We start from the raw sequence: 18,820 nt of genomic DNA on the forward strand, positions 1-18,820 counted from the left end.
ACTGTGAGACACTAAGTTCCCTTTGTTTCAGCCGCCAGGTGTGGGGCATCTGTCACGGCAGCTGTGACGGGCAAGCCCACCTCCCCACAGCCTCGCCTCTGTTTCCCATCCCAGGAAACGGTGCCCACCCACCTGCCGCTGGGCCCAACACCTGGACTCCAGTCTTCTCCCTCCGTTCCCTATGTCCTCCCTTCACTAGGTCACCACATCTGGTCCATTTGCCCCCTGAACGCTTCCAGGACCCACTCACTGTCCAGCTGAGTGACCCTGGCCCAGGCGTCCTGGAGAACAACCCGCAGCCATCCCACCCCACGCCCTGTCTCCCACACGGAGGGATGCTCCTAGAGTCCAAATTTGAGATCATTTCCCAGCTTAACCGCGCAAGGTCCAGGCTGTGGGGCCAGGTCTCTCCTGATGGCCTGTGAGACGCCCCGCCCCAGGCCCCGCCCTCCAGCTTGGCCACGCCCCGAGTCCCCACCTCAGGCCACGCCCAGTCCCAGCGCACTGCAGGCGCGCACGCGCAGTTGCCCCGCAGCGGTGTTCACTCTGCCCAGAGCGGGCCAACTGCCCGCCGTGTCCCAGGTCAGACCTCGCAGGTTTCAGCCTGTGGGTGGGGGGGCCTGCGGCCCGGCCAAGCCGCCTCATCGTTGCAGTGACCCATCGTCCCTCCCGAGGGCCCAAGGCCGCTGTCTCCCGGCGTCTCGGGGCCCTGCCCGCCCATCACCAGCGCTCAGGGAACAAGATGGAGAACCTTCCAGATCTGAGGGACGGGCAGGCCCGGACGAGCTGGGGAGGAGGAGGGAGGTTCCTGTGTCACCAACCCGAGGCCGGGCGCAAGGGCCCCGCGCGGGCTGCGCAGACTGAGCTCCGTGAGGCTGGCGGCGGGAGTGAGCCGCGCGTGACCGGGCGTCATCCTGGAGGCAGTTCTTCAGGGGAGTCAGGAGATAAGCTCAGAGACTAAGAGGAGTCTCCTGGAGGGCGGCGCGGGGCAGAGCAGGCAGGGCCCCAGGAGTGACGGGGAGTGACGCGGGCGCGGGAGTGACGCGGGCGCGGGAGTGACGGGGAGTGACGGGGAGTGACGCGGGCGCGGGAGTGACGGGGAGTGACGCAGGCGCGGGAGTGGCGGGGAGTGACGCGGGCGCGGGAGTGGCGGGGAGTGAGGCAGGCGCGGGAGTGACGCGGGCGCGGGAGTGACGGGAGTGACATGGGGCCTGGGCAGAGCTCCCCGCCCCGAGGGAGCGCAGATCAGGGGCAGGTGGGGTCTCCGTGGAGGACGGGCAGCGGGGCTGGTGTCCAGCTCACGGGCCGGGATGAGGAGGGCAGTGGAGTGGGGCTGGCTCCGACACTGACAGTGACCGTCCACACGAGGCGGGGCCTCCCCGAGGGCGACCTGGTGGGCACGGGACAGGGTCTCATGACTGGCGATGGGAAAGTCAGACACCACAGGAGCGAGACCACAGACCAAGAGGCGACTTTCCACAGCCATCCATTTATTATAACACATCTCATCAGCGCACATGATTCCAACAGGAAATATACTTATCAAAGTTGGTTTAAATATTGTGTAACAATCCAGCATATAAATATATGTATATACAAAATTTTACAAAGACATTAAAAGGTTTCTGACCAATGAAGTCCTGAGTTTAGAAAGCAGAAAGGATTAAATAGTGAACATCAAGATAAAAACTACCAAAGTAATACCGCAGCAAGTTCCTCCAAGAGGAACAACCTTCAGGAGAGGTCCTTGTCTGTACACCTGCTCTTCCTAAAACCTGACAGCAAAGAGCCACTTGGCAGAGCACTGACTGTGACAAAGCATATGGACCCTCAGAGCGAATACAAGCTCAAATGCCAAAAATAAAAGAAAAAAGAAAACAAAAGCACATTTTTTAGACTGCACTATTTTAAAGCACCTGAAAACACATGGTTCATTAGCATCATAAGTAAGAACCAGTCGCTGTGTGAGAATTAACTCTGCCTAACGAGAAAGCCATCCAAGGCGCCCCGGCACCGACTCCCACAGCCGTTCCGGGCTCACAGCGTGTCTGCATGTGCGGGGGACAAGGGGGAGATCCGGTCACTCAAAATAATTCTTGCCCAAGACCTGCTCGACCTCACCCACGCCAGGCCACTGGGTATCTCTTCAGTTTACACACATTTCTGCAGCCGAAAATGTCAAACAATCTCCTTGAGGGATGAGCCCCAAAGTGCAATATGACCTCTATTACCTGATTGTAGATAAAGGTTTTTTTAAGTTCAGAGATATAATAAGGGTCTTAAATCTTCATCAAATCATGTACAAACTCCCTATGTCTTCATCAGACAAGAGTTATCAAGAGAAGACCTGGCCTCTGATTCCCCAACCCCATCCAATAGTTGAATTAATATTCAATCGGTTTGAAGTGACATTCACGCAGCCCCTAACACGAAGCCCCTGGCAGATAAAGAAGTGAGCTGGCATGCCAGCAAACCAGGTTATTAATATAAATTATACTATATTAGGAAGCTACTTATAATTTGCAAAGAAAAAGGAAACTGTGTCCTGAACACACCATTCAGAATGGCAACCAGTTAATCTTCCAAGAAAAGGGTTGTCGATTCAACAAGGCAGGTTAAGCTGCCCTGGTTAGACTTGCTTTGGCAGCCTCATCATAAAACTCATCGTAGCTATTGTATTTACAAGGGAGTGAAGATACAGGCATGAAGGTGTCCACTCACAGGAAATAACTTATCCTCAGTCACCACAGTCCCCATAAGAACCATTACACACAGGCTAGTGAGCCAGCCCGAGACTGCCCACCCGTGTTAAAGACGGACATCGACATTTCCAGGCAATGGACAAGGACCTCTCACTTGGTTTTGAATCCCAATTCTATCCGATTGCCATGAGACTCTGACACGGTAAGTACCTGTCTTACATCGTCTGCAGGGAAGACTGCAGCTGCACATTCAGGCATCTGAAATCAGCGTCAACACCCAGGAGGAGGCCGCCCACAGACTGGCCGGCTCTGGAGTGGGCTCACTGCTCTCTGTGGGGAGGAGACCCCTCCCTGGCGCCCTCCCGGGTGGGCAGCACAACCTGCTCCGAGCCGCCCGGGGCCGGGCCCGGGAGCTCATACACCCGCTTGGGCACTCCTCGGGTCCTCTGGGGGCCGGGCCTGTCCGACCCAGGCTGCTCTCGTCCTGCTGCTCTGGGACCCTGATTGCAAGCTTCCCAGGGCCCCCACAAACCAGGTCCTTCTTCAAATTCAAAACCCAAGAGCAGTGAGGTGGCGCGAGACTCCAGCTCCCAGTGGCCGGCTCGGGCCCTGCTGTCCTCAGGGCTCCCGCTCCGGTCGCCGTGGAGACCCCGGGCCGAGCTGCATAGACGATGCACACAGTCCTGGAGGAGGGCCAGGTCCCCGCGGCGCCCTGTGCAAGGAGAGGGGAGAGGTGGTCACCTCGCCATCCCTCCCCAGGGAGTCGGCTCCGAGATGTGACCCAAGACGTCTAGCCAAGTGACCCACTGGGACAACTCCAGGCAATTTAAGGGCATTCAGTGCATCTGTTAAGTAAGCAACTTGTTCTTCAGGATCTAGTAGTTTAGGCAGAGGAACTTACAGATGTTAAGTGGGAATTCAATCATACAAGTTCCTACAAGTCAATAATGCCAACAAGGGGCACTGATGAGGCCTCAGTGAGTGAATCAAACTAGAAATGAGAAGATGTTTGAGATTCCTCAAACTGTCAACTCCCGATTAACCACAAATTCCATTTGCACTACATACCTCTCAGAGCAGAAATAATAATTTGAATAGTTTGCTCTAAGCCACATTTTAACTTCAAGAATTCTTGGGCAAGATTAATCATCTTCTTCAAATCTTCACATTCAGAATTTTCTTCTTGTACTTGAGTTCTGAAGCTTTTCTGCATAAAAAAGTTCATAATTTAAAAAATACATAATAGGTTACATGGAGGGAAAGCTCAGTCAAATTAATTTTAATTGCCAGAATTTTACCTTCAAAAAGACAGTGAGTTTAATTTCAAGACCAAAATGTGATATGAACAATTACTATATTCAAAAGAAACAAAAAGTTTTAAATAATTTAAAAATCAAAGTCCAATTTCCTATTTAATGAAAATGAAATAAAACAATAGTACCTACCATTTACTACCCAATTATCATAAAAGATAAATTTGTTTAATTTTTAAGAGTTTAACTTTATATCTCCTGCTTATTTTAACATTTTCAAGCTATAGAAATTTTGATTCCATATTTAGTTTATATTTTTCTATTTACCTGTGACATGAGTAAAATAATTTGTCTAATTTGCCTGTATTTTAAAATCTTTGAGCATACTGATTATTAAACATAATTTTTTAGCCTATGGTGATTATTCAAGCAAAAGCTGACAGCAGCAGAAAGAAACAGGCATGACACATTAATACGCTCAGTGTCTGCACACTATTTCATCCATCACTAAACCAACCAAGTCAGACACCAAGAGGAAGATGCCTGAGAGCTCCTGCACCTGCCTGTTTCCAGTAAACAGGCAGAGAGGAGTCACCAGCAAGCGACAGAAACTAAAACAAAAGCATATCCACGCCGGAGCCCAGTGAGATGAAAAACACACTCAACAAAACCAAACACGAAAACAATTAAGAGCTTCTCTTACTGTTTTCCATTCAGCGAAGAGGTTTCCAAGGGATTCGATCAGTCCCAGGGCATTAGCTTTCATCTGTTTGGTAACCTACAGAGAATGTTAAAATATTATACAAATAACTGTTTCAGTTCAGTCAGTCAGTTCAGTCGCTCAGTCATGTCCGACTCTTTGCGACCCCATGAATCACAGCACACCAGGCCTCCCTCTCCATCACCAACTCCCAGAGTTTACTCAAACTCATGTCCATCGAGTTGGTGATGCCATCCAACCATCTCATCCTCTGTCGTCCCCTTTCTGCTCCTGTCCCCAATCCTTCCCAGCATCAGGGTCTTTTCCAATGAGTCAACTCTTTGCATGAGGTGGCCAAAGTATTAGAGTTTCAGCTTCAACATCAGTCCTTCCAATGAACACCCAGGACTGATCTCCTTTAGGATGGACTGGTTGCAATTCCCTGATAGCTTAGTTGGTAAATAACTGTTTGCTGCTGCTGCTAAGTGACTTCAGTCGTGTCCGACTCTGTGCGGCCCCATAGACAGCAGCCCACCAGGCTCCCCCGTCCCTGGGACTGTCTAGGCAACAACACTGGAGTGGGTTGCCATTGCCTTCTCCAATGCATGAAAGTGAAAAGTGAAAGTGAAGTTGCTCAGTCGTGTCTGACTCTCTGCGACCCCATGAATTGCAGCCTACCAGGCTCCTCCATCCATGGGATTTTCCAGGCAAGAGTACTGGAGTGGGTTGCCATTGCCTTCTCTGAAACTGTTTAGAATTCTATGGGATCTGCCAGGGAGAAGAGTTTTCGTCCAGTAGTCTGAGGCTGGGGCTCAGTTACTGAGACAAGTAAGTAGCCAGAGTGTCCAAGTCACAGAAGTGGACTTTCTAAATAAGTTGCACACTGGTCCCACATTAAATGTGGATACAAGAGTCTTCCTGCTGGTCCAGTGGTTAAGCGTCCATCTTGCAATGCAGGGGACGCCGATTCAATCGCTGATCCGGGAGGATCCCACATGCTGCGGAGCGACTAGGCTCGTGTGCCCCAACTGCTGGGCCCGGCTCTAGCACCTGGGGGCCGCAGCTGCTGAAGCCCACTCTCCTAGACCCTGTGCTCTGCAACCAGAAGCCCACACACTGCAACAAAGAGTAGCCCCCATTCCTCGCAACTAGAGAAAGTCCACGCGGCAACAAAGACCCAAAAGTAAAAAAAAAATAAAACTATATAAAAAAAGATTATAAAAACAAAACTAAATAAACAAACAGTAGTTCCCATTCTCAAGTGGAAAAGCAGAGACCCAATCAAAGGAGAAAAAAGAAAAGCGGAACGTGGCCACTAGGGGTCACTGACACACTCCATCCTCTCGGTTTCATCCGCAGCTGAATCTCTCTGGCAACAACCACGGCCACCGCAAGACCCACACAGAGTTAACCTCGAGAGCGGCTGGTGACTCAGGTGTAAAAGTGGGATACTCACCAGGAGTGATGATGCCAACAGCCTTTTCAATAAAAAATAACCCAACTAAAATATATAAATTTATAAAGACCTCATTCACTGAGTTAAACTATCTTTAGAAACCAACTTTATCTACTCTCTGGTACCATACAGGACATTCCTTTGTTTGTCTTACCTCATCCTGGGGACTCTGCCTTAGGAGTTCATGTTCAAGCTCTTCTGCTTTTTTTAGTCCAGAATCGAGGAGACTCTTTATTCCCAAGTCTACACCATCACAAACGGCACCCACAAAATCATCCTAGAAAAAGTTTTTAAGCGTTAACTGGCAAGTTCAATTTCTATATATATTTTAAATTATCAAATAATTAAGTTAAATATTATGCTTATTTTAGGACTGTAATACATTCCTAGTTTATTAATTCAACTAAAGCTAGAATAAGAACAGTATGTAAGAAAAAAAAAACAGCAAGTCTATACTTCTGTATTCTACATAGATTGTAAAGAGTGTTTGTCATCTTAGATAGGACACCATGTGGCTAGAACAAACATTTTAATATAACACTGTGTTTTCAGTAGCATGAACAATTAAAGCAAACACACATTTTGTAGAATCACACGCCAATGTGATTATGAATACACTCTCCGTGTTGACTGGCTGAGCACCCAGTCTCCAGAGCAGACGGGAACCATCAAGCCAAAGACCCAGAAGGTACGGGCAGGATCCCAAATCATCGGGTACATTTATCCACTCAGACTGTAACAGCTTTCATCTTCTGCAAACTAGTAAGGTATGAGCAGCTCTGAAAAGTAAACGTTTCTCCTGCTTCGTGGCCCCTTGACAGGAAACGCTGCTGCTCCCTGAGACGAAGGCTGTCACCACGAGTGAGCACGGCCGTTACCTGCAGGCCGGCGGCCCCGTGAGCACCGCTCTCCAGGAAGTGCAGCCGTTCCCCGGTAAGAGCCGCTGACCGCGCCACGCACGCGACGGCTCGGTGTATGGTTTGGATCACTTGCTTTTGAGCCTCTTTGACCATCGGTGAAATATCCGAAGAGCATCCCTGTAAGACAAAAATGGCCCAAGGTGTCAGATATCTGAGATGATGAGGGGAGGGAAGGACAAGAAGACCAAAGAAAACGGGTTCTGCGCCCACTGCCACAGTGGCTGTGCTTCACAAGAGTCCGATCAGAACCAGAGAGCGTGCAGCCCGGCAGCCTCTAACAGTGAGGACGAGAGAACACAGGGGACCCTCGAATAGCTTCTGCACCAACAGACGAGCAGGCTGCAGCGAGGTGTGCGGAATTCAGATCAGTCAGCGAAGGAGAGTTACATGGCTCAAAATAGCCTGGAGTTAAAACTCCCCTCCAGGTCCTCCCCACCATTCTATGGAAAACAAAGAACTCTGTCACCCGAAGGAAAAAAAATTAAGGTTGATTATGCCCAGCTCCCAGCTGGTCCAGCCTCTGGCCAATCTCCAAAATTCCTTGCCCCAGCCATTTAAGAGATAACTACTCCAAACCACCTTGGAGAGGAACAGGCCCCTTAAGACAGTAGCTTTCCACATATATGCCCATATATACCTCCTCTTCTCTTGCGTTAACGCAGCAGCTCACTAATCTGACTGTTGCCCCTTTTCGCCTCATTAAAGGCGGTCTATTCCTGTAAAGCGCCGTCTCGTCCTTTTTCTGAACCTCGCCTTCTCTAGCTCCGTACCCTACAGTCAGTGCAGCAGAGTCCCTCCCGGGAAGGGCCTGACATGACAAGTGTCCACTAGATGAGAGGACTGGGAAGGCCTGGGAGCCACCAGAGGATCTGGCCAACATCTAGAAGCTTCGCTGTCTCTCGGGGTTTCCACTTTGGCCCCCTGGATGTGTGGGCATCTCTCGGCAGAGGTCTGGGCATCGGCAGACTCAGGGCCTCTGCTCCCACTTCCCCCTCCTCCATCCTCACCGGGCACATGGCTGCTTGAATAAAAACGCAGGTCCCAGGGACCCCGGCTCCATACATGATGACGCTCCGGCCAAAGATGTGTGAACAGAAACGTCACATGACCATTTCCAGAAACCTCCCTGAAGACCCCCAGGCCCCGACCTTTGTCCCCTCTCCCATTCCACGCGCTGACCTCCCCAGGGCCCCGCCATGGAGTGGACATGGAGCTCGGGCCAGCCATAGGCTGCACGGGAGCAAGTGGGGCCCCAAGGCAGCCAGGCCCACACCCAGATGTTACGAGAGAAAGGAAGCTTCTACCTTACATCTTCCTACAGCCAAACCTCATCTAAGGGAAGAGACAACAGAAATACTCTTTGCCCTGGGTCAGCAGGCTTGTGACTGACTCACCACCTTTGACCACAACGAGGCCCCGCCCCTCCCCAGCCCCAGAGCGAGGCCCCGCCCCCTCTCCCAGCCCCATATCAAGGCCCCGCCCCTCCCCAGCCCTGCTGGGGCCCCGGGGTCAGGAGCACTCTGGACTCCAGGCTATGCCTAGCAGTGGTGAACAGTGAACACATCCTCCCTGGCCCTCCCTTCCTTTCTTAAAAAGGGGACAAACCAGTGCACACGTCTGGGGCTGCAGCGAAAACTAGAGGAGTGAACATTCATAAACCACACAGCACTGCCACAGCCTGGCCCACAGAAAGCCCTGGAAGTCCTGGTTCATTAAGTCAATTATTAAACATCCAGTCTACTGATTTCACACAGAAAGCGCTTCCGAAAACCCTAGAGGTCTGCTCCTGGGCAAGGCGCAAATGAGAGGACGTCAACAAACACTTGCTGAGCAGAGGCGTCCTAAGGGGGACCTGCAGCCCCGTTACCTGCAGAAACAGCTGCAAGTGGCCCCCCAGCGTCCTCACTTCTCGCCGCAGCTCAGCTGGCAGGGCCTCCCGGCCAGCCTCTGGGAGGACGCTGCTCAGCCAGGGTCCCGTCAGCACCGCGACCTGCTCGAACGCGCTTGTCACCTGGACTGCAAGCGACTGGTTTGCTCGGTCAGAGAACACTTGGAAAGAAGAAAAGTGATGAGCAGAAATGACCTCCCAGTAAAAGAGCTCACAGACGCTTGCCACGCAACCACGAGCGTCAGACAACACATGGCAGAGGTGACCACTCCACCGAGGACGCGCAGGACGCAGCAGTGCCCGCGGGCAGGTCAGCGCAGACACTTACGGTTACACTGACTGTCCTCGTCCTGCTCTTCGTGGGCTCTGGACACGGCCAGTACCCCATCATGGATTCTGAGGAAATTACTCATCAGGCTGTCTGCCACGGTGCCTTCTTCATCATCACTCTGTCCGAGAAGCTCTAATGACGAGCCGATCAACTCTTTGCAAATTCCAGGAAGGAAGGGTTCTGCTGAATCCGGGTAAACGGGGCTGGATTTCCCCACTAAGCCTGTGTGGACAGAAAACAGCCACCGTGAGGCTTGTTTCCAGGGACAACGCTTGCAAACAAACATATCAGTACAATATTGGGCACACATGCCAAGCAGGCTGCTTCCATTTCAAGACATCCTCCTTTCTCTACAGCAAGGGGAAGACAGCCCCACAGAGGACCCAACCAGCTTCTCAACAGCATCCATCCATCCACAGCCCAGCAGCTACAGAAGCAGGTAACAGGGAAACCACAAATCCCATGTAACCACTGACTTCATCTCCATAATTTACTTACTGGCAACACCTAAGGAAGTGTGAACTGGTGAAAACAATGGTAGTTGCATAAAGCAAAATAATATAAACACGATAAACGTAAGGAATAAACCACATGCTGGAAAAGCAGGCAGTAGCAGAGCAAAGAATGGAAGAAAGGTCCCGGCAGCTCTTCGTGTAGCACCTCTTGCTCCAGGTATCCTACAACCAGAAGAGCAGGAAGCCAAACAACTATCCACAGTCAGTCTGTCACATCTTAGGCAGACAGACTCTCTGAACAACTTTCTAAGCACCGTCGAAGCCAGAGGTAGAAAGTGTGAAAGCACTCATCGGCACCTCTGGAAGTAACTGCACCCAGAACGCTAGCCCGAGTAGAGCTCTCACTGAACGTACACGGGCAGTCTTCCGGTCCAGTCCACAAGCGACTAGAAACAGCAAACTACAAAGGAAAGTAAAACACAAGCACGGGGCGGGGACTGCTAAGTGCAGAGCCAAAATAAGAGCTTGATTTGGGAGAAGACAGAAACGCTGCCACGCCTAGAGCTCTGTCACTGCAGGGTGACAACGACGACAGTGACCTCCCATCACCTGCTTCATGAGACGCCTGTCTGAATGCATCAAGTCCAGCTGCAGCCTGTCACAAAGATCTGTGCAAGTCTAGTTTCAGAACACAGGCCCTCGGGTGAGACATTCAGCCACGTGCTGACTCTCTACAGTCGGGAGGTGCCACCCCCACTAACCCCCGGCGGGCATGGTCCTGCCCCCACCACGCATCCACCCAGGTGGGTTCACACTAAACACACAGGTGGGCTTCCATCTCCCTCTCGGAAAACTGCAAACAGGCAAAGAGCTCTTAATGCTAACTTCTCCTTGTATCTTAATTTTTTTAAAGGGCACTTAAAAATGACCCTTCAGTGCGTGAAACTAACACAACATTGTAAATCAACTATTCTTCAATTTAAAAAAAGACCCTAGAAGAGACAGGTTTAGTTATCCGGAAAAGGTACATTTATAAAACATCTTACTCTTAAGTAGTACTGCATAAATAAGTTGCTACCACAGATACACGGCCTTTTATTTTGCTGGTAAACAAAAAGTCCATGGCATATTTTGCTTTGACTTATATTAAACAAGCAGTAAGATAATAATTATCTTCCTAAAAGATAAGTTTATGATTAAAAAATAAATTCTTAATATCTTTAAAGTCAAGATGAAGTATAATTTCTTTCAATGCTACTCATATCCCACTGATACTGTTATAGACTTATGCTACGTATTAATTTTTAAACTCAGTTTACCAAGGTACTCTGCAGTGTTCGCATCTTGAGTGTGCAGCTTTTTTACGCCCGTGTACACCACGTAACTGCCAGCGAGGGGGACACACCCCAGCCCATCGCCCCTGACAGGCTCCCTTGTGACCCGCTCCTCTATCTGCTGTCACTGCGGCTCAGTTTTCCCTGTTCTTGAACTTTCCGTAAATAGAACCATATGGAATGCACTCTTCATTATACAGTTTCCTATACTTCATGTGGAGCTTCCCTTGTGGCTCAGCTGGTAAAGAATCCGCCTGCAATGCGGGAGACCTGGGTTGGATCCCTGGGTTGGGAAGATCCCCTGGAGAAGGGAGTGGCTCCCCACTCCAGTGTTCTGGCCTGGAGAATCCATGGACTGTGTAGTCCACGGGGCCGCAAAGAGTCAGACACGACGGAGCACTTCACATGTTGCTTTTGGGACTCACCCAGGTGGTGTCACGAATCAGTGGTTCTTTTTTGTCACTATGTAGTTGTTTGTTATTACCAAGTAGTAACTTTAATTATTACAGGTACTTACACATATAAAGTGTGTCCCCCCTCTCCTTATGAAAACTGATATTATGGTCAATATTGGCATAAAATAATTATTCAGGGGAACAAGTCCTATAACTTTTTCTTTTAAACCATTAAAACTGGAAGTAATTTTGTGACAGATGACATGTGTGTGTTACACGAAATCCAGGAGACGGGGGTGCGTTCTGCCGAGGACGCCCCCTCCCTGCCCCGCGTCACCCCACGCGCCCCGGACAAGCAGCACTTTCAGGCCGAGGGCAGCTCTCCCGGAGACTTGTTCACGAGCAAGCACATTCCCCGTCCTCACACAAGTGACATCCTGTAACACACCATCTTCCACACTTGGCCTGTCTCCACTTGGAAGGAAACAGTATCCTCGTACATTTATGAACACACACGTCTTCCCCATCTGAACCAGTCACGCGATTAACACTTGGAAATGCACCACAGAGCACAGAGCTTCAGAAGCGGGAGGGCCTCCGGCCCACCCTCCCGTTTACAGACGAGACGGAAGCTCCCAGGAGAGGAGAGGATTTGCACAAGGACCGGAGAGAAGATGGTGGCAGAGACAAGACTTGGGAGCTGCTCTCAGCAAACAACAGAATCCGACGGGAAAAGGACCTGCGGCGCGTGAGGGACGCAGGTGCTGGCCCGCGTGGGCCTCGACGTCGTGCAGACAGCCGGAAACCCTCCTGTTGTTCATCAGGCTCCTGCTCCTGCAAAAACAGACCCCAGCAGGTTAGCAGTTACATTAATACGTCACATGCAATGACGCTAGAATGCTTGCTGTTAAACACCCTAAAGAAAACGGACATCCCTGGGTGTGCTTCCCACGGAGACGTTTTCATCAGGGCTAAGTGAATTTGCCCATTGAATAAGAATTTCACTGTCTCTAGGTAGGATTCTAACCCTCCAGTTCACTGGGCAGAATCAATATGTAGAGGATGCAGGTGACCCTTGGACGACACAGGGGTCACACGCCCTGGGCACGGCCGAAAGCCCGCGTGTACCTTACGGTCAGCCCCGGTGCGTGAGGTTCCGCCACATCCGTGGGCCCAACCAACCCAGGCCTGCAGGGGTTCCTGTTGGAAACCCGTGTTGTTCAGGGTCAACCGTCCCACTAGTCACAGGCTCTGGATACTGCGGTTAAAGCACTTCAGTGAGCTTCTGGGCTCACTGAGCTTAAGGTCCACAGGAAGAGAGAGGAATTAGGCGTAACTACACTCGAGTGCCGCGCTGTGAAAGTACCGGGGCTGGGGCGCGGCCTGCAGGACTCTGGGGAAGGACGTGGCCCCGGAGGCCCCCCACCCCCAGGGCAGGGGTCAGCCACACGGGGAGGCAGGCGGGTTGTACGGCGAGAGGGAGGCTCGGCCCAGATGGATTCTGAGCTGCGGCTGAAGGTGATGAAGTTAAAAAGACTGTAACCAAAGAGACACTGTTCTCTGCGACAGAGAGGCTATAACACAGTCACGGTCGGGGGCTCGGGGATCACTCAGACCTGGGCTTGAGCACCAGCCCTTCCCTTAGCAGCTGTAGGCCTTTGGACAAGGTTCTCAGCTCTTTAAATTCTCAGCGACTTCGTCCGTGAACTGGGGGTAAGGAGGGCCTTTGCTGCTCAGCAGACATTCAACACACTCCCCTGATGACCATGATTCCGGTGGATGAACCGCTGTGACCTCCACATCCTGAAAACCCCCAATCTCCTCCTCAAAGCTTTAGACTGCAGGAGACCCCCATCCGGGAACCTGCCTCACTGCATCCACACCAGCCCCACCGCAGGGCACCCGGCTCCCCCGTCTGTCCCCTGGACCCGCCCGCATCCCCACACCCAGGCCCAGGGTCCAGCCTCCGGGATGTATGTGAAGCCTGCCCTCCCTCGGGGCTCAGGCCGGGCCCTCATCACCGGCCCTGACCTGCTCTCCTCCCACCGGTCCTGGAGGACAGGGCGCGCCAGGCCTTTCTCTGGCATCCCCAGACACGGCAACCGGCAGGCCTGGTTCCAAACCACGCTGGGGCCGGGCCTGGGATGAAGGCCTCTCCAGGGCACACTGGCCTCTCTGTAGCCCAGGGGTCGTGGTAACAGGGGCAGCCATGCCTCCCCCCTGCCTCAGTTAATAAGCGGCACGTGTCACACACGGACGGCCTCGGTCCCCATGACCGAGTGCCGAGATGCGCGCACCGACCTGACTGCGTCTCACCCTCCGCAAATTACGATAGAATATCAGAATATGCCAGGCTTCTGAGAAAGGGTCATTTAAAGTAATAAACACTGCTCGGTTTTACATGCAATTGGATTTATGCTAGTCTAAGTTGCTCTTAAAGCTTATATGGTAAAATACTGAGGACTTTTCCTTCATAGACTAACTGAATATAAGCAATTTAATGCCCTAACGGCTGTAATCTGATCACTGACACACGGCTTCCCGCCACAGATACCCGCCGTGACAGCAGACAGGTCTTGTAGACAGGAAGTGACACATGTCTACACCCAGAACAAGAGAGCCAGAAGCACCAGCACGCTCACCTCCTTCTGGAAAAGGAAGAAACAGGAACATCGGTGATGTCGGGTTCCCACTCATCTTCAGGGTCACAAAAGACATCTTCACCCCAGCTACTCCCATGGCTCTAAGGAAATAAATACAGAGTTTCCAGTAACAAAGGGGGAAAAGATTTAACTACTTTGCTGCATTTATCAAAGTAAAAATGCACAGAAGTGGATGCTGTTTCAGTAAGATCTGCAAATTAATAGGTTCAAATGAGCCAAATTAAAAATGCCTGCACAACAAAATGAAACCCTGGAGATGTCGACATAGCCAGGGGGAAACGAATACGATAAATATAAAATAAAGGTTATTTTTTTTAATAAAGGTTTATTATCAAAATATGTTAAGAAAGCTTACAGATGTTAGCTCACTACTCACACTTCACTTGCCAAAAACTTCAGAGGACGTGAACACACACTTTACCAATAAGCAACAAATCCTCAGTCACTACTTATGAAAATGTGAGTTAAACCAGGGACACTGGTAAATGGCAATATTCCTGGCAGGCAAATTGTCAGTGAGAAAAATAGAACAAAAAGCTTATTCTATTTATACAGTATTTATAAGGTTTACTTATGCAGTGTCAGAAAACCGAAGACAAGGAAATAAGACCTCAGAGACTCACGTGCGGAGCTGCGACTTCTCAAGCAGCAAAGCGCCGAAGCCCCGGGAGCACAGCAGCGGCCTGGGGACGCCGCGCACGCAGGCCGCCAGCCCCGCGGAGCACCGAGCCGCCGCACGCCCTGGGGCCCTCACACCCTGCCCCCCGCACGCACGTGCAAGCCTTAACGAACACGCTGTTACAGCCGAGCAGATGTAGTGCTAAGCTTCTCCATGCAGCGGTGAAAGTGAGCGTGTCAGTCACTCAGTAGTGTCTGACTCTCTGAGACCCCGTGGACTGCAGCCCACCAGGCTCCTCTGTCCATGCGGTTTTTCAGGCAAGAATACTGGAGAGGGTTGCCGTTTCCTCCTCCAGGGGATCTTCCCAACCCTGGGGTCAAATCCAGGTCTCCTGCATTGCAGGCAGATTCTTTATCGTCTTAGCCACCAGGGAAGCATGTCTTACACAGCTATAACTACATTAAAACCCAAAAAACCCCTTCTACAGGCAAAAGTAAATATACACAATCATTAATACTGGCTGGCTTGGCTAATGTGGACGGCCTTTTATTAATATTTGTCAAATTTTCCTCAGTGAGAACATGTCACTTCTGCATTTTTCATTTCAAAAGTTTATAGAGATTTTGATGATACCGCAAACCTCATAAAGTTCCTTCATTGCTGCAAGCTTAGACTCAAACTTTTCCAGACTCCAGACGGTTGAGACCCCGAGCTGCAGGTTACGGACCCGAATACAAGTGTCAGAACTGCTTCCTTTATCTGACACCACGTGTCTGAAAGAGAAACCAAAGAAAAAATGTTTCGTCTAAAATACACATAAGAAATACACATAACTGAGAGATTCTGGAAACACAGCCCCCAGAAACCTCAGTCCACCGATTAAATCTCTCCAGAGTTAAGTATTTCTGTTTTGTTTATAGTCAGGTGTAGGATATACTACATACTAAAATAACTTTTTACATAATAACTTTTTAAATTAAAAATTCAATACTGCACATTTCTTTTAAAATGCGGAATACTAATAAATTCTCAACTCAAAAGAAAATCAGTAAATTCCTAAACCAGCTAAAATAATTCTGTTCATAAAATATTTTAAAAGGCCTTCTTCACTCCAGAGTGAGCTCTGAAAGGGGAGTCGGGAAGTGGCCCTGGGGACTGACACCTGCTCGCTCCTAGACGGGCGTGTGGGGTACTAGAGAAACTCAGCAACAACAAGAACCATAGAAACGGCAACGAGTTTAAAACAAAGAGTTAGTCTACTAGTAAGATAACTACTCACCTGCCAAAAACATAATTCTTGTTTAACCTGCTGCTGATGGCGCTGGCTTCCTGAATCATGACGGACAGCTTCATGGAGCTCCAGCTGGGCTGCACTGGCAGAAGGCAACAGAGAAGGCTGAGGACGTGGGTGTGAGCACGGACCCCCGGGCACACCTCCTGAAAGCATCAGCTTCACACCAACGGTTCTAACTGTGTATCATAGAGGGAAGGGTGGTAAGCAGGGACTTTCTACAACCCTCATGGCGAAATGAAATGCTCTTCACTCAAAATGAGGTCTTTCACCTGAGGGGGCGGGGAAGAAAAGTAAAGTTCACAGAGACAGGAAGTGCCAAAGATGCTGCTTTTCCTCCTAGTATTTTTAAAGATCTTCTCTTTTTCCTAATGTCTAAGTTAAAGAATTAGATAAACTATGCATGCATGCATGCCAAGTCACTTCAGTCGTGTCTGACTCTGTGCGACCCCATGGACAGCAGCCCCCCAGGTTCCCCTGTCCACGGGATTCCCAGGCAAGAATAATGGAGTGGGTTGCCATTCCCTTCTCCGAGATAAACTGTACTACAGCCTTAACTTACACAGAACCACAATCCTTTATATTTTGCCTGAAATTTTCAAGTATATAGATAGATAAATATAGACAGAGATAAAAATACATCAGGAAACAAAAACAATTTTAGTCCACAATTCCATGTTCCTAATTAAGATTTAAGATTTTATCATAGACACTTTCTATGTTGTTCAGTCAAACTTACAACCAATATTCCATTAAAAGCATTTTTTTAAGAATAAAATTCATTATTCAAGTGAATTATTCAAATTCAACTAAAAAAAAAATCAACTATTCGTGGCAAGGCACTATTTTAGGACCCAAGAGCAACAAAAAGATGAATTAAGAAAATGTTCTTATCTCTTGCAAGAGACAGAAGGAGTACTACTGCAAAGTCATCTGAAACAAAAGCCACGGAGAGGATCTGGCACAACGGCCAGGTGTCCTTGCTGAAGCACAGAGCCTGGATGATGCCCTGTGGGAACCAGCTGCGTGACAGCCTGGGGCCCGTCAGCAAACCCAGAATTGGAGACCTGCCAGCAAAACAACCTGGCTGCTCCCGTCCACAAGTCACAAGGGGACAGAGCGAGAAGGGAAGAGCCTGTCAACAGATTAAAACAGACTTAAAGGCACGTCTACCATACGCAAGGTATGGACCACGTTTGTACGCTGATCCAAACAAACCAAACAAATATATATTAAAAATTATCAAATAATCCAGGAAATTTGAATATGGACTAGATATCTGATGAGTATAAGCAACTATTACTAATACTTCAGTTGTGATAACAACATCAGAGTTAAGCTTCAAAGAGTGACAGAGAAAAGACACCTTATCTCACTTGGAGACACATAGGGACATATTTGCAGATCAAGCGATAGGTTGCTTGGGTTTTGTTTCAGAGCACTCCAGGAGGCAGGGGACTGAGCAGGGGCTGGAACAAGACTGAGCCTGGTGGGGAGCTGCTGGAGATGGCAAGAAGCATGTAAGGGTTTACTGAACCAATCTCTGGGCTTTCACAGTTTATTTGACATTTTCTGTAATTAAAAATAAAAGTTTACACTGAAAACATGCTGTGTTCTACACAGGAATGTAGAAATGTACAAAAAAATAACTTCCAAGTAAGAAAGAAAGTGATGTGTGCAATGATTATACACAACTTAGATAATTCTTGTAAAATAAGAATTCAGAATTACATTACGACATTTTAAAATACGTGATACATATGAAAATAATACTTGGAATTCTGTTTACTATTTGCTTATGTAACTAAATATTCTAAAAATAATAGCTCATACAAATTTATCTACATCCAGAGAAGTCACTTAACACGTAGAATAAAACATTTTGAATATATAAGGATAACTGACATCTTAGTAATTTTATGAAATAACGCACAGTTTAGAATGCCTGCTGAGGCCATCCTGCACACACCTGTGAAGGCTTTATCCCTGTGGCTCTGATTCTGCTGTAGAATCTGCACTTCCTTAGCAATCCTCTGCTTCTCTGTTTCTAGAGCTTCCAGAATTTTTGCGTGGCGAATCCTGTGGTCTTCTAAAGCCTGGGTGAGATCCATTCATGTGAAGCCACACACAAGAGCATGCAAAGAGAGGAATTATGAACCAGGCTGATAACGGCAGTCTGGATGAAATAATCCTCACTCCACAGGATGCGTTTTATTAAGCATGAAAGCCTTTTAAAAAACGACTTATACAGTATCTTTAGAAAATGATTTTTTTCCCTCCACATAATCAGGAGGAATTTCTGATGACATAATCTTTTTCTTACCATTGATAGGAGTATAAAAATCTTCAGGGAAAAAAACTACTCAAAAAAGCCCACACTCAAGAACATCTGTTGACTAAATTAAACAGTTAAATGAAAACACCACCTAAAGACCTTGTGTGACACTAATAAGCTATCTAATAGCCCACTAGTAATTGTTTTCAAGATGTAAACTGCTCTTAAACTCTCTGAGATGGCTCCCTGGCCGCTCTGGTTCTGGAACTGCTAATACACGTGTTCTCCCCAAACTCTAGTAGGGGCATTTTTAGGTTACTGACGTTATCCTCTCTACCCCCACCTCCACTATTAACTCAGACAGAAAAAAAAAAAACTGCCGTTTGAGAGTCAAACTTTAAGGCACAAGAAGGCAAAGCGGAGATGAGAGCAGGGTCTCTACCTCCAAGATCAGCGGTGCCCGCTCCGGGGCCACTCATGAGGGGTTCGGGGCCCCCCTCGGAGCTCTGACCCAGCAGTGCTGGAGGCACCAGGATCT

At 49.1% G+C, this 18,820-nt stretch overlaps 1 protein-coding gene across 1 annotated transcript in view; it reads right to left on the reverse strand.

Moving 5' to 3' along the window:
• Nucleotides 1–1,493: 1,493 nt before the first annotated feature.
• The window catches only part of KIF14 (kinesin family member 14), a 42,419-nt gene continuing 25,092 nt past the window's right edge, over nt 1,494–18,820 (reverse strand). Inside the window, exons 19-30 of the mRNA XM_065936333.1 lie at nt 17,977–18,103; nt 15,996–16,089; nt 15,357–15,489; nt 14,077–14,177; nt 12,174–12,268; nt 9,248–9,472; nt 8,899–9,080; nt 6,990–7,148; nt 6,266–6,388; nt 4,659–4,733; nt 3,771–3,909; nt 1,494–3,414 (exon numbers count right to left, since the gene is read on the reverse strand). Coding sequence (XP_065792405.1) covers nt 3,023–3,414; nt 3,771–3,909; nt 4,659–4,733; nt 6,266–6,388; nt 6,990–7,148; nt 8,899–9,080; nt 9,248–9,472; nt 12,174–12,268; nt 14,077–14,177; nt 15,357–15,489; nt 15,996–16,089; nt 17,977–18,103 — 1,845 coding nt within the window. The 3' untranslated portion in view covers nt 1,494–3,022. The remainder of the gene's footprint in view (nt 3,415–3,770; nt 3,910–4,658; nt 4,734–6,265; nt 6,389–6,989; nt 7,149–8,898; nt 9,081–9,247; nt 9,473–12,173; nt 12,269–14,076; nt 14,178–15,356; nt 15,490–15,995; nt 16,090–17,976; nt 18,104–18,820) is intronic.

The sequence above is a fragment of the Muntiacus reevesi genome, chromosome 5 (genome assembly GCF_963930625.1).
Source record: "Muntiacus reevesi chromosome 5, mMunRee1.1, whole genome shotgun sequence".
Lineage (NCBI taxonomy): Eukaryota > Metazoa > Chordata > Mammalia > Artiodactyla > Cervidae > Muntiacus > Muntiacus reevesi.